The following is a 15,321-nucleotide window of genomic DNA, read 5'->3' as shown; positions in this document are numbered from 1 at the left end:
GGACTTCTGCCTTCTCTGGTATGTCTATGTCAGACTTAGTTCAAAGCATTAGTAGAAATCTCTGTGCCAACTGCGATGGAAGCTCTTGTGGAGACAAAACTCAGTTTTTGGTAACTAGCACTGTTCAATTACAGCTACTTCTCTGAAAGCCACAGAAGCCAACCTGTACCAGATTATCAATTACACAACCGAGAGATGAACGGTTAGTAGCAACCGTTAGCTGTTTTCCATTAAAAATAACCTAGTTCTTGCCATAATGCCCCACTTGGACTGGCAGAACAAGCTGTACTTAATAGCAATATGGTCAGTGAACTTTCTTTTTAAGGCCCTAAAATTGGAGCTTGCGATAGACTTCCTTTATCCCTTTTCAGTGAAACTTGACTATATCCTTCCTATAATGGGTATAGGGATCTCTTTCTGTATGTCATTTTCAATTGGTTTTTCCCCCTCTGTTCCTCATGCCTAAGCAATGATTTCTTTCCCTTGTCTGCCTTCTTGTTTCATATTTTCTATGATACTTAGTGGGAATCAGTCCATCAGTCCTGGTATATGGTTTTCAGCTTTTGTGCTCTAGAAAATAAAGAATTCCAACTTTTTTTTTTTTTTTTTTTTTTGCACTTCCCCAAAATCTGTTTTTGGTAATGTACCTTTAATATCTCATTAACTTTTTAGAAAAATCTCACTTTTACCTCATAGAGGGAAATCTCTTTTTTGGCTTTATGCACAGATTTTAGTGCATCTTAAATTACAAGAGAAAAAAAAAAAATCCTGAGTGGTAGCAGAAGGTTATTCTTGGGCCCCACCACAGCTTAGAGCAGCACCATAGTGACAAATGTATCCTAGTAGCTTCTTTTTTCAGCTTTATATAGACTATTAAGTTTGACTGAAATGTGAGTACCATTCCAGACATCCATAGCCACTAGAGGAGAAGGTCTGTGTTTCTCCTCCTCTTAAACGCTCCTGAGAGAGGCCAGGCTGGCCTTTTTCCTGCTGTTTTCCTTCTGCACCTCTCTAGTGATTATGATTTGCAGTTGCTGTTTAGCAGGTGTCTGATAGAGTTGGAGAATTCAAAACATTCAGAAGGTGTTAGGGCAAGAAAAAGCACGTTTTCAGATCATCAAGGTTCTGCAGTGATGGAGCTCTGACCATTGTACATGATATACCCAAAAGGGAAGTTGGATATACGTGTACGTAATGGATATAACTTACACACAGGCATCCTAAAAACAGTATTTATGCTGCACCAGGAAAGAGAATTTGATTAGTATCTCTGTTTCAAAGTTTGTAGTTGGTTGTAAAATTGGCAAGACTTTTGAATAAAAGGAGGAGACTGTGGAGCTCCCAGGCGATGTGTAAGGCACTGTTAGCACTGCATCTGACCCATGCTAGTGATCCATAATTGTTGACATCTGTAGCAGGGCTTAAGAACATAATTTGATCTGATAATTTCAGGAAAGATGGAACATAATTATGCAAATAGTCCATTATTTTGAGTTGCCCTGTGCCTGTGAAAATAAGCATAGATGAGTCTTATTTTAAAATAAGCGTAATGAGCCTTTTTAAAATAAATGTTTCAATTCTGTAGAAGCTGGTGATAAATGACGTCTGGGAAGATTTCTTACTTGCCTTACTCTAAGTCCTGCTGCTGTTTGATCTCTGCAGACCTTAAGGAACACTATATCTCTATTGCTTGTTTTTCCTACAATAGTGAAGAGAGGGATACTGTACAGTTACTAGCAGAACTTCACGGACTGGGTTTGTGTTATGGTACACAAGCTATTTTTAGTCTCTTGTTGCCACATATGAAGCCTTTGAGGAATGTAAAGCACACTCAGCTGTCCAAGGTATTTATAAGGGAACTGAATTTGTCTTTGTCTTGAAGTTTTCTGAATAAACTCTGTAAACAATCAGCATTACAGACAATGCAAATAATGTCAGGTAACTGTACTGTTATCCCTTTATATTTCACTTTGCTTTTGTAATGTAGAGATTAAACTCACTTTCAATTATGTGATTACCTTGAAAGGCTTTAATTAACATAAATGTAATGACTGAGTGCTGTTTGACATCTGTAATTTTAAAACTTTCTGTCTGTTGGGAAAACAAATGTGTTTCCAAATTGACTTCTTGAGATGTTTTTACCTCTGACTGTGTCAAACTTTGTCCTCTAAACCTTTAATAGCACTGTGACTAACTTCTGCAATGATTTATGATCCTTAGAAATTCTGTAGCTCAGGTAAACTGTAAAGATAGTACAGCTGCTATTTGCTCCCGCAAGTCTGTTTAATTAGCAGTGTTATGCAGTTTACGTTGCATGGGAGTGTCTGTTCACAGCTTTTTGTGAATCATACTTTCTTTTAAGGTTGAGTCAAGAACACAGTTTATGAAGGTTTGGGGTTTGTTTTTTTTTTTTTAAAGGCTTTACTTTTATATTTGTCACAGTTGAGCAGAAGTTTAAACATATTTCTTGAATAAGGGAACTGAAAGCAGTTTCATAACTTGTGTGTTGTCCTAATCAGCCAAGTAACAGCTGCTTCTGAGAGAATATGGAAATCCTTCATAATATTGCCATTTGTCTTGCACATCGGAATAGAGCTGTTTTACGTATAGCTGGGTCACAAATGGTAATCTTGTTTGGGCTGGCATACTCTTCAATCTTTTTAGTACAGAACTGCTTGCTGTGGAAGTCAATGAAGCAGTAAATGAAGATACATTTGAATTAGATTTCCTGTATAACAGCCTATCTATAAATGCTTAGCACTTATAGGAGATGCACAGTTTTTCTAGGTCAAATGTGTAGTCTCCTGAACACTGTTTTAACAAAACGTTGCAGGGTAGTGCTTCAGCTTCATACATCCTCTGATTTTTGAACTGTAACTTCTGTACTTACAATGTCATACACAGAAAGGGATACAAAATACACTAACTGGTGGAAGATACCCCAACCCTGGAGTTTCTTCAGTAATTAGAGAACTGATGACTGCATAAATGGTCAATTGTTTGTCAGCCACTGGTCAAGCACTTCAGTAAAATATTTCTTTGTATGTGAGACAGATGTAGGTTGGTCTAGGAAAACAGAGATTCCATTTGAAAGTTGATTTAAACAGAATTGACTTAAATGTGGGAAGTCATCTGCTTTTTTTTTCTTGACACACATAATGTGTTTCCATCATGCTTTGTTTGGGATCTTTTGCAATGACAATTTGTTTGTTATAACTCACAGATTTTAATTGTTTTGAAGCCCTGTTTATCACTTGCATCAACATTACAACATTTGTAACTTAACATCATAACCACTTTTCTTCATGTTTTAATCTCAAACTTAAGCTCTCTGTGGTACTTTTCAGTGACTTTTCACAAAAAGTAACCCTGTTGTATTCTGCCTGCATCAGAAAGTACGGCATTTCCTGCTGGCTAGCTTACCAGTATGAAATGTTAAAAACACGGTTATTAAATGGAGGAAGAAGGTTCATATTTTCACACATGTGGGTGTTTGGTTTTGGGTTTTTTGAGGAAAGATAATCTTTAAACTGTTACCAGAATTTCAATTTTCATGAAAGTTAAATGTTTATTAAGCCTAAATGCATTTAAATCTCCATATAATTTACCTGGTTTTAGAAAGTTCCGTATCCAGTATTTCTGATGCCTTTCTGGTCCTTTTTATGTTTTGATTCCATGACCTTTGTTCAGCTTTCCAGTGCTTTTGACTCCAGTTTTCTTTGGCTTTTTTTCTTTTAATCATACATCTTCTGTTTTGATTTTTAGGAAGTATTTGATATGTTAGTTTACAATGGTAGATTGATTTGACATTTCAAGAGTTTTTGGATGAGAGTCCAGTGCCAGGGTATGGGGCTGTAGAGTAGAAATCTAAACCAGAACAGAAGAAGCAAAGAACTTTTTATATCCTGGCTCACTGCTGGAGCAGCTTGACTCTTTACATTAATATCTCAGTGTATTTCTAACTGAATTATTCCCTGAATGCAGTTACAAGACATACTAGCAGCCCTGTTTGAGGTGCTTGATGATGCTGTAAAACTACAGACAAATAAGAACGCTGAGGTTATGGATGTCAGGTGAGGTGACAGTGAGGATGACAGGTTATCACCTGTCCATCCCCACTCCTTTTTCAGTCCCTTCAACTTCTAACTTCCTAGCAGTTTCACCTGGATTTGACAAGGGAAGAGACAGACATTTTTAAAGGTATTTTGAAAATACTGCTTGGTTGGGGGAGAATTAGCGCTTGTATCAGAGTTGCAGATTCGTGCCCTCACTGATGGCAGGGCTGCAGCTTTTAGTTTAAGTTACTTGTTCTGTAATGTTAGCTGATCACTATGCACGTCCAGCCTGTGCTGTGTTTTGCTCTGAGAATAGCTGTGGGGAGCAGGAGGGAGGAAAGGGGTGACTAGGAGGCACTTGAGGGTTTCATGGGAGAAGCAGTCAGAAGAAACACTGAGGAGGTGGCAAAGGTCAGCAAAGATAAGCAAATTTATAGGAGGCAAGTTCGTTACCTCAACATTTAACCTGCTGAAAGATTCAGCATCTTTTTGATGATGATTGCTGTTACTAGTGCCTGAGAATATTTAACCTAGACTGATAAAGAATGAACAAGCAGTAGCCAAAACTTGTTTGTAGCTTACCTTTTGAGAGATGGAAAAAATAAATTATCCCTTTTCATATAATTCTAATATAAGAGGTGAACGCTCAGAAGGACATCAGTAAAAAGAAGTGTACCTCTATTATATGAGTACCTATTTTGTAATCTTTGGATCCTGAAGGTACAGTGTAGCAGAGCTTTTTACAGGATTCTTATATTTTTATTGAGTGGTAAAGTATTATTCCAAAAACCAACATGCAAATTCTTCAGATTTCTCAATCATTTTCCTCCACCACCCTCTGTGTCTTGGTATAATGAGATGATCCTCCTCTTCAGACCTGGGGTACTGGTCATTGCTAGTGACACTGTTGCTGCAGATTAGTTAATTGAGTTGATCTGGTATGGCACGGTTATTTTGTTGTTGTTTCATTTTATGGCCTTTAGAAAACAGCCAGGTGGACTATTTTTGTGTTTATTGTTACTCTTTTGAAGTTCCTCTTACCAATTTTCTTGCTATTTAGATTTGGTCAGGTCAAAATTTTTGTTTTGATGAATACTAAATAAACACACATATCTAATTCTAATGGATTGCCAGGCTTAAATTGGTGGTACCAAGACACTTGTGAAGCTTATGGATGTTCATAATTGAATAACTGTCTTTGTATATGAAGTGTTTCAGGAGCCAAGATTTTTTGGGGGTCCTCCCCCTTTATGTGGTATGGTGAATAGTTTTTGCCTCTTCTGGTCATATCCTATTTATTTGGAGCCTTTCAGTCTCTTTGTCAGAGAGCAGTGCCACCTCAACTAAGGTGGTGGTGGACTACAACCAGGTCACAGCAGAGCTCCACTTCCATGGAGGGAGAATATGGTTTGTCTCTCAGCTTCTGCTCTGAATGTTTGGAAATTAAATAAAATCAGTGCACTGAATCTGAATGGATGCTTTTCTCTGTCTTCAGTATTTCTTTCACTGGGATTTAAAAGTGAAATACCTGAAAGAGTGTTTCTCCTGGAGTAGGTAGCATAACCTGAGTGGTACAGACACCACGTTGTCTTTCTTGCTCGCTAGCTAGATCCAGTGCCTTTGAACAAATTCTACTGGTTTTATTGAGAATTAAGTAGAGAACAGTGAGATTGGTAAAAAAACTATTTTATTTATGATGGCATTATCTATATGAAATGGTCTGTACTGTAGGTCTGAAGCAAGGCTGCGCTTACACCTTTATGTAAACTGACTTGGTTGGGGTTTTTGATCAAGTCAGCAGAGCTACAGGACCAAACGCTTAAGGGTGCGCAGTCTGTCTGTCCACCTGATTGGTAACAGAAAATGCTACACTGAATGTAATAGCTTATGATATTGACCTCTTTAACAGTACCAATCATTCTGAATACTTTTTGAAGAAGAGTAAAAGTGTGTTTAAAAAAAAAAAAAAAAAGACTAAGCAAGGTATTTCCATTTGCTGATTAAAGGATTTGATAGCATGCATTGACTTAAATCAGGTATAGTCACTCTTCACTTAAAACGTAACAAATAGTGGTAATAAAATACTAACCATGTAGCTTTCTGAAACAGAGGGAAGAGTGGGTAGCGGTAACTAAATGTCTACTTTAACTGAAGAGAGAGATTGTAAGAGTAAACTGTAAAGTGTACATAATACTTCAGTCCTACTTCAGTGCTACTGTTTCAAGTGATTATTCATGCTTGCCTGGGCACTTCATGTTTTGCCAGGCATCACGAAGGAGATCAATTTGAAAAGCTGAAACTGTTCACTATTAGATGACTTTCCCTGAGCTGTAACTTGTGTTTTGAATGTACGGCTTTATTGAGTGTCAGTAAACTCAAATGTTCAAAGTAAGAACTGTGTTTCAGAAGAAACACGACCAACTGGTGTAGTCATTGCTGGGCATGGTGTCCAGGCAGGGCTGTCAGTAACACTTCAGTGTTTCTCACATCTGTTGAGTGTCACTTTACTGCCCGCGCGCGGGTGTTGTGAGGCTTTCCAGCAACTACTGCGGTATTACATGAGAATTTTAAAGTGATGTTGATATTGCTTCCCTTCCAATTAGTCGGGAACCCTTCTGGGCAGTTACTGATTTCTTAATCTTACTGTTTAATTACTTTTGTAATGTTCTGCTTTTGATCTGGCACAAACAAATCTACCTACTAGAAATGAATATGGGAGCAGAGGTCTTTGGGCTGTGTTTTACGGCTCCATAGCAGTTCCGTGCAAACACACGGTAAATTAGTCTCTCTCTTCTGAAGAGTTTGCCCTCTAGCAAAATTTACATTCCGCTAAAACTAACATAGTTCTTAAGTAGAGCTTTTTATGTGCTGCTAAGAGTTTGAATTAGAGAGGTCATAGTTGGTTTTTTGTGATAATGCTGTTTTCTGTGATAGCACTATGTTATAACGGAGATTTTTAGTTCTGTATGGTAACAGGAACTGAACGGTAGGATCCTTTAGACAGGCTGCACAGAAGGAGGTGAACTGAATTTTGCATTCAAAAAGTGATTTATTTTCCTGGTGTGGAGAATGTAGTTTGTTCTGTCTCCAAATAAATTTATTTGCTCTCTAAGGACTAAGTATGTATTTGAAAATTTCCAGTTATGAATCTTAATGAAAATAATCCTTAAAAACTCAGCCCTCTGTCAGAACTTTTTTTGAGTCAAATTATTTTTATTCATTCTGAAGAAAAGAGGCCTTGAGTGTAAGAAGAAATTCCTTTTTCAGATAGCAGGGGTTTTCACCATTTCTTAGCTTGAGTAGATCCAGAAGTCATTAATGTTGGGTTAGCCTTCTGAATATATAACAAGCTATGGTAAAAGGCTTCTAAAAGTCACGTGGTTTCCACAGTAAAATTAATCTAGTTTATGTTGAGACAATAACTTGTGTTTGATAAAGCATATCTTTTAAAAATATCACTTGCACACTAATAATTTTATGATCTCTGGCTAGCAGTGGCTTTTAAATACTAAGCTTAAAATTTCTTTTGTCCCTAATGCATTTGATTCAGTGACTAAACCCTGCCAGACACAGTGCAGGGATGAACTGTGTTTAGCTTTCTCATCAATCTTCTGAACTGCGTAACTTATTTATTATCCACGTTTTAACTGTGTTTAATATTATTTTTGCTACTTGGCAAGAAAAGCTTGCTGAGCAGTTCTGTGTTTTCTGTATTAGTATCAACAATTTTACCGTTTCCGTCTTGTAGAATCATAATATGGTATTCATCTTCTACATGTACACAACAAAAATTTCTGCCTTTTGCCCTTGACTCTTTGGGCTGTAGGTTTCTTAGTGTGCTCTTGCTTTTCTCTTTGTTATTTCAGTGTTTGGCTTCTTGTTATATATCGGTTTTGCTTTTACTCTATTTTTGTAAATTCATGTTTTTCCTCAAAATTATTTTTCTGAAATCAGTGTGTGTTTTCTTACTATTTTGAAACAGCTTTATCTTGTCCTAACTGTGGCATTATCGTTTAGAATATTACCTTAAGTATTCTCACATGCTTTCCATCTGTAACTTTCAGAAAAGTATGAATTTGTTCTCTTAGTGGATTAGTCAGAATTGATTTCCATTAGTTTTTTCTCAAAGGGCAAATATGCTTAAACATTAGTAGTTTTCATTTGCATATGTATGTTTGTGCTATTTTATGTATGGCAATTATAAGCATAAGCGGAATCTAACCCACCATTAATTTTTAATCCCATGATCCATTCCTGGCAGATGATCAATCCCTATGATCAGTTTTGTGTCAAGATGGGCAAATTCCATGAGAATCCCAATTACAATGCTGTTACTTTTGAGTTGGAAAAATATTTAATAATTTTCAGAAATTCCAGAGGTATTGTAGCGCTGGCAACCTAAGACTTGCAGCATTTGTAATGCAGTGTGGTAAAATGGTGCAACTTTTCTTCCCCAAATTTCCAGTGCTTTGTAAATGGTTGTGTAAGGAACTGGTCATCCCTTTGCTAATGTAATTCTTCAGCAGATAGTGACTACTTGCATCGTCTTCTGCTTTGTGAGTTAGATCACTGAGTTATAAAGAATCAAGAAAATACAGTTGTCAGTGTCTCCAAAATGGACTACTACTGTTCTCCACGTTTTGCTCATTCAGCCATCTGATGGTTAGTGATCTTTAACATTTTAGTCATAGTATTAATACTAGATCATACATACACTTATAAATAAGCAAACTTTATTTTTTTCATGCCCCAGTATTTGATTCTCAAAGAACTCAAATATTCTTGGTTGAAAGTTATCATTTGTCCACTAAGGAACTTTTTTTTATTATTCGTTTACAATTCATCTTACTATTATAACTTGACTGGATTCTTTGAGAGATTGATTTTTCTATTGGAATGGAAAGGAGCCAAACCCGATGGGTTTTGTTCCAAAGGGAGAGAATAGTGCTTCATGAAATCCTAAAGCTTCTACTTCATGTCCTGTTTACTGATTTGGAGGAATGAGGAGAGGGATTAATTTAAGAACTTGGCCACCTTTTTCTGACAGAGTAAGAATGCTTGGGACCATTTGGATGGAGGGTTTTGTCTACTTTGCAGATTTTTCTGTAAAGTTTATGGAAGACAGATCCTGTAAGTGCAACCCTTGTTATCTTTCTGTGTCCAGTTGTTGCCCACTGGTGTCTGTATGATAGCCCAAAGGGGTTTATTAGTTTATTTAACTTTATGCAAGACTTAGGAAGAACAACTTTTCTGGATGGTTCTTTTACTGGGGGAAACGTAAGACTTCCAAGAGTGGGTTTCTTCCTTCCCTTTCAGCCAAGTGGATCTAATCTTGCTTACTTACTGGACTGCTATATGGCCATGCCATGTTTCTGGAGTAGCTGTTTTGCAGGATTTGGTGAAGAGTTTGTGAAACTGGCCTCCAGCTGTAGTCTGGAGCTGAAGCAGTAATGTCCCTATGGGAAATACAGAATTTTATTAGTTGCTTTTTTATAATCTGTTTCAATAACCATTTTGCTGTGTCTGAGGCTATTACCATGAGGAGCTAACACCATATACCAGCGGATACAAATTCTCTGGGAAAATGTTAATTAAAGCTAATTACAGTTAATTCTGTCTTATTTACATGATTTCAGTTACCTGTCTAGATAGTTTTAGTGGGAAAATGCAAAAATTGCAAAAACTTAGTAGGCCAGTGTAAATTAGCTTTGCGTCAGCAGTGCACATTCTTGAGTAGGGAGATGGCTGCTGCAGCTGCGATCCATAACTGTTTTTTGACTTACAGTGATGTTCAGTAAAACACTCAGTGCCTGCAAAAACATAAGCAGATAAACCTTGTTTTTCAGATAAATGGGGTTTAGTGTATTATTTTTTTACTTTTTTTTTTTCACTTACGAATTTAAATACAATTAATGAACATGCTGATAGGTGAAATTAACCCTGTTACATGTAGCTCATTCTTTCTTTCTAGATTTCTGTCTTAATTTTTGTTGGTTGTTTATCTTTTATTTTTAACAATTCAGAAATTCATCTGGAGTGATTACTAAAAATAGTAATGTATGTAATAAGGCATTTCCTTTTTCTGGGAAACTGTGATTCCCTTGCAAAACTGGAAAACTACATCTGAAGCACTGGAAATGGCAGGTGGGGGGAGGAGGGGGGGGAGGGAAGAAGAGAGGAAGAAGGCTTTGGGGGAATGTAGTCCTTTTAAAAAAAAAAAAAAAAAAAAAAAGGCAACACTATATCAAAGAGGACATGGTTGATTTCCTTGACTGATTTCTTTGAACTATTTGGTGCATTTACAACACAAAAAGTGTTTAAGGAATTGTTTTGAAACTTATAAAATGTTACTTCTGTGCAAGCTGGAAACTGTCTTAAGCAGCAGTATTTATTAAATTGACAGCTGTTTAGGAAATGGGATCTCTAAAAATACCACTTTAATTTCCTTACTGATTTTCTTTCAATTATATCATGTTTGGAAGAGGGTGGGAAAGCACTAAAAAGAGTTTTCTGTTACTTTTCTTAGGTTTTCAGTACTTACTCTAATGAAGACTATGATAGACGTAATGAAGAAGTTGACCCTGTGGCAGCCTCAGCCGAGTATGAACTTGAGAAAAGGGTGGAAAAAATGGAAGTGTTTCCTGTGGAAATTGAAAAAGGTACAAATCAAACACAGAACATTTGCAAGAGATACTACGGGCACAAAAGATAAAACCATTTTAAACTGTATTTTCCCTGAATCTAGGTCTCGAATTTTTGAATGTGTGTTCAGACTTTTGTTTGTGGCTAGTTCTGTTGAATTTAGTGAACTTTAACTGGACAGGTCCCTAGTAAGTTCAAATTGTCATACTTAATTGAAGCTAGAAAGGCTACATTACTGAGTGACAGATCTGCACCAAAATATGTACAGTTCATAAATCTTGCTGTCTCCTCCATATGCCATGAAACATTCAACCTAACAGGCAGTCATAACTACGGAATGAAAAGGCTTTAAGTAGTATCTAGATAGAAAATATGTTTTCGTCTTTGGTTTTTTGTTGTTTTTTTTTTTTAAGTGACTTTTCATATACTTTCTGGTGGAAGGACTTGGAACATTTTGAAACAGCTCACTACTACTATGTGTTATGTCTTGTGTTATGTGGCTAATAGATTTTTTTGAATCCCTTAGGTGACAGTGGTCTGGGCATCAGTATTATTGGAATGGGAGTTGGTGCTGATCAGGGACTGGAAAAACTAGGTATCTTTGTAAAAACAATAACAGATGGTGGAGCTGCTCAGAGAGATGGACGGTGAGTTTTTCATTGAATTGATTATGCTTTTTAAAAATTTCTAACTGAGCCCAGTCATTTCCATTGGATATGCTAAATACTGTCAATAAAAGTACAAAAGCTGAATGCAGCTCAATAAATATTACATTCCTGCTTCTTTATGTTAATTTTTTAAAAATCAAGTGGTTTTATTTCATACAGGACATTTTTGCAAAATAAGCATAGGTCTGCTTACAGCATATATGAAAAAAGCTTAGAATGCGCCTATGTTTAACAGTGCCAGAAAATCATGTTGACACCCCAGAACATCAATCAGTGTGTAAATAGTATAAAAATATCAAGGCAAATACTCTGTAAATTTCAATTGGTGATCTGCATAGTAACTGAGGATCAGGAGATTGTTTTTAAGCAATGAGTTTCTTACCACTCAATTTCTCATGACTCAGAATTTCTCATTGTAAATACTAGTGAGTTTTAAGTGATACTTGTCATGTCAAAAATCTGTCAAGTCAAAATATTTTTGTTGAACTGGTAGCTAAGGATTTTTTTTTTTTGATTTTTTTTTTTTATTTGCAGAATTCAAGTAAATGATCAGATTGTTGAGGTTGATGGCATAAGTCTAGTGGGAGTTACTCAGTTCTTTGCAGCCACTGTATTAAAAAACACCAAAGGCACAGTGAGGTATGTATATTTTCTATGAAACAGTACTTTCTTTTTTTTGTCATTTTTCATTATGGAGAATACAAAACCATAATCTGCAACCTTTACAAAGATTATGTTGGAGGCAACAGTATGGCAAACTAATTTCTTAAGCATATCTTAAACTTTTTCCTATAAGGTAATTTGTTTTTTTCTGTAGGTTTCTGATTGGGAGAGAGAAGCCAGGGACTCAGAGTGAAGTAGCCCGCCTCATTAGTGAGACCTTAGAGCAAGAGAGATGTCTGTATGAGCAGCACTATGTTCATGATGATACAGAGCAGGTAAAACATCATATGTACTTACATATTTTTTAAAGTACATGATTACCACTACATGCAATAACTTCTGCAAATGGAATAAATGTTTTTTGAATCAAATTGAAGCAAGAAAGGATAAAACAGGCAACTTGTTAAAAACAGAAAATACAAACTTCATATATTACTATTATCAAGGCACATGATTATCACTACTTGCTATACTTCCAATTTATCAACAATCCAAAAGATATTTTTAAGTATCAGCTGTGGCTTGTTTTGTGCACGGCTTACTTAGCTCTCTTTTGTAGAACTTTTATGAAGGTGTTTGCAAGTCATCTTTAAAACTTACCGTAGATATAAGAAACTAAAAAGGAGTAGTAACTAGTTGAGAAAAGTTTTGCAACTGTTTGGATTCCTGATTGTGTGGTTTTGTTATTGTTGCTACCATAATGCAAAGTGTGTGTGTGTGTGTTACAGAATGTCATGATTTTCCCATTTTATCAGGATGATGACTACGATGATGATGACGATACATACGAGTCACATTTACATGGAAAATCTGTAGAAGTTTTTGATCTTCCTGAAAACGAAGATATCTGTTTACCACTGGATATGGATTCAGCACAGTCTCTTCTTAAATTTAAAGAGGTATGGTAGCAGTTTCTTAAATATTCTTTGTGATGCACTGGGGAGCATCTGAAGCTTGTAAGACTTAGATATAATCTCCTTCATGTCCCCCTCACTGTGGTTTTGGGTTTGTTTTCCCAACATTGCCAATAAAACTCTGTGGTAAACATTTCTTGAAATGTAGGTCTTCTGTAATTTTCTCATCCCAGCTTCCCTATACTTATTTATATTAAATGGGCCTTTGATTTAAATTATATTTATAAAACCCCCTTGGAAACAGACATTAGAACCCAGCACCACCTCCCTCCTTGTTGTGGTATATGAACATTCTATTAAATAGATATGATGCTTCTCTTCGTTCTTCTCTGGTCCATTGGACTTTGCGTTTATTTGCTGCATAGTAGAATGGCTTTAGCTGTGGGGTGGAGCATGGGGGAACAAGCATGCCCATTCTGAATGGTCTCAAGTGTTGTGGTTAGATGATCTTCAGGAAGATAAGAAACACACATCTAATCTCTTGCTGTAGTCCCTGAGGCCTTCTGGGAAATCTCTGTGTACATAAAAGCACTTGGTTCTGTAGATAGGCTTTTTTTTTTTTTGGTTGGAGGTTTTTTTTTCAGGTGATCCCTTATGGGGTTTTTTTATGGTGTATTTTTTTGGAAGGAATGAATCTGTAAACTCAGTAGGGCGTTCCAGACTGTGAATCCCAACTTCACATAATTGGAAAATTGCAGTCCCTTTTCTCAAGGTTTTTATAAAAGAGCGTATTTGCTTTCTTCAGGTCTGTGGAATTTAGTCGGGATTTAAGTTGTGCAGTCTTTGGCATTTAGGGATCTGGGCTTCTTTGGTAGATTTAAGTCCCTGACATTGTCACTCTGGAAGAGAAAAATATACTGCAAAGAAAGTGTTTTGTCAGATGCCATATGTGCATACATCAGCTTATTTTTATAAAGGATCATTATTTTGCAGACCTCCTTAAATTTGTTCTCTTGATAACATTGATGATGTCATTGAGGAAGTTGAAATTTCAGGCTATTGATCACTAGAGAACATTTACAATTTTTCTAGATTAGGAAGCATAGCAGCAGGCTATGGCATCTTTTCATAAGCACTGTATTTACTTGGGATAGGATGAAATTCTCAGCTAGAATCATTACTATGCTGTTATTAACATAATCTGAATAAAGAATAGTCACAAATTCATTTGTTCTAATGTGTGCTTGGTGCACTATACCTTGCCAAAAAAAAAAAAAAATCCCCCCAGGGTTACAGATGGAAAGTGAGGTACAAGAAATAACTACTAATAGTTGTGTTTAAAAAAAAAAAAAAAAAAAAAAAAAAAAAAAAAAGTGCTTTTGCACTCTTATCTGTGCTGTTTTCTTAAGACTTGTTAACAATAATCTCTGCGTTTGGCTTAGGTGTAGCCTTTATCCACTTCTAATGATCCTATGAATATTTGTGGTGTAAAGCATAAGACTTAATTCTAAAACAAAGTGAGCACATTTATTTGTAAGTGCTGATAAGTAAAAATATTTAGTACTGTTAAATCTTTACTTGTTTCTGTGTACTAGTTGTCATCGTAAGTGCATTGCTGTCTTTCCCTTCTACTGGCACACTGAAACATTATTTTAATCTTCTCACTTTTCTTAATGTATAGACAACAATGTGGGATTTTTAAATGTAGGTGGTCATGTATTGATTTTTGTAGCAAATAGAACACCATGGAACTTTTGGGGTTTCAGTTTACCTGTTTTTTCAATAGGAGCTCAAGATCACTTCTCCTGTAATTGACAAATAATTAAGTTGACTTTATGCTACTGTAAAAATAGGAAGAAGGAATGAGGAAGAAGGGAATCGTGGACAAATACTTAAAACTAGCATTTCAAGTGTCATTTTGTGTGTGCTCATGCAATTATTTTTTTTGTTTGTTTCAGCTACAATTAAAGCATGCAGTAACAATAGCTGAAGTGAATCAACTGAAGGATAAAGTAAGTTTTCAAAGAATCTTATTATTTGATGAGGGGGTTTTTTAAATTTTTTTTTTCTACCAACAAAAACCAATTATACCAAGAAAAGGCTGAATGCAGAAGCCAGCAATCTGTTTTAGGCCTCAGGCTCTATGTACTCTATGCTAGACAGGCATTTCTAAGCTGAAGAGCTGGGCTCAAATTAAAAACAAAACAAAATCCCCCAAAACCAACACAAAACAAACAAATAAAAAACCCAACCCCAAAATATCCCCTGTGCCATTATAAAAATGAATGCTTCAGTGTTACTGCTTGGAGTAGAACTGAATATAGTGGACTACTGTATTAAGCAAACTCCCAAACAAATATGAGAACATTTTCAGTGGATAGAACATGTCTTATCTGAGTATAGATTTGGCACTTACAGACAATGATTTGTGGCTGACTT

The 15,321-nt window shown here is 36.0% G+C and overlaps 1 protein-coding gene across 1 annotated transcript in view; it reads left to right on the top strand.

Moving 5' to 3' along the window:
* Window positions 1–15,321, top strand: part of LOC104128058 (neurabin-1) — a 40,905-nt gene that overhangs the window by 3,005 nt on the left and 22,579 nt on the right. The window contains exons 2-7 of the mRNA XM_035896174.1: window positions 10,582–10,714; window positions 11,224–11,344; window positions 11,900–12,004; window positions 12,183–12,303; window positions 12,784–12,927; window positions 14,841–14,894. Coding sequence (XP_035752067.1) covers window positions 10,582–10,714; window positions 11,224–11,344; window positions 11,900–12,004; window positions 12,183–12,303; window positions 12,784–12,927; window positions 14,841–14,894 — 678 coding nt within the window. The remainder of the gene's footprint in view (window positions 1–10,581; window positions 10,715–11,223; window positions 11,345–11,899; window positions 12,005–12,182; window positions 12,304–12,783; window positions 12,928–14,840; window positions 14,895–15,321) is intronic.

The sequence above is a fragment of the Egretta garzetta genome, unplaced genomic scaffold (genome assembly GCF_000687185.1).
Source record: "Egretta garzetta isolate BGI_Z169 unplaced genomic scaffold, ASM68718v1 scaffold16, whole genome shotgun sequence".
Taxonomy (NCBI): domain Eukaryota; kingdom Metazoa; phylum Chordata; class Aves; order Pelecaniformes; family Ardeidae; genus Egretta; species Egretta garzetta.
The sequence above is the reverse complement of the archived record's forward strand: the minus strand, read 5'-3'. Positions and strand labels throughout refer to the sequence as shown.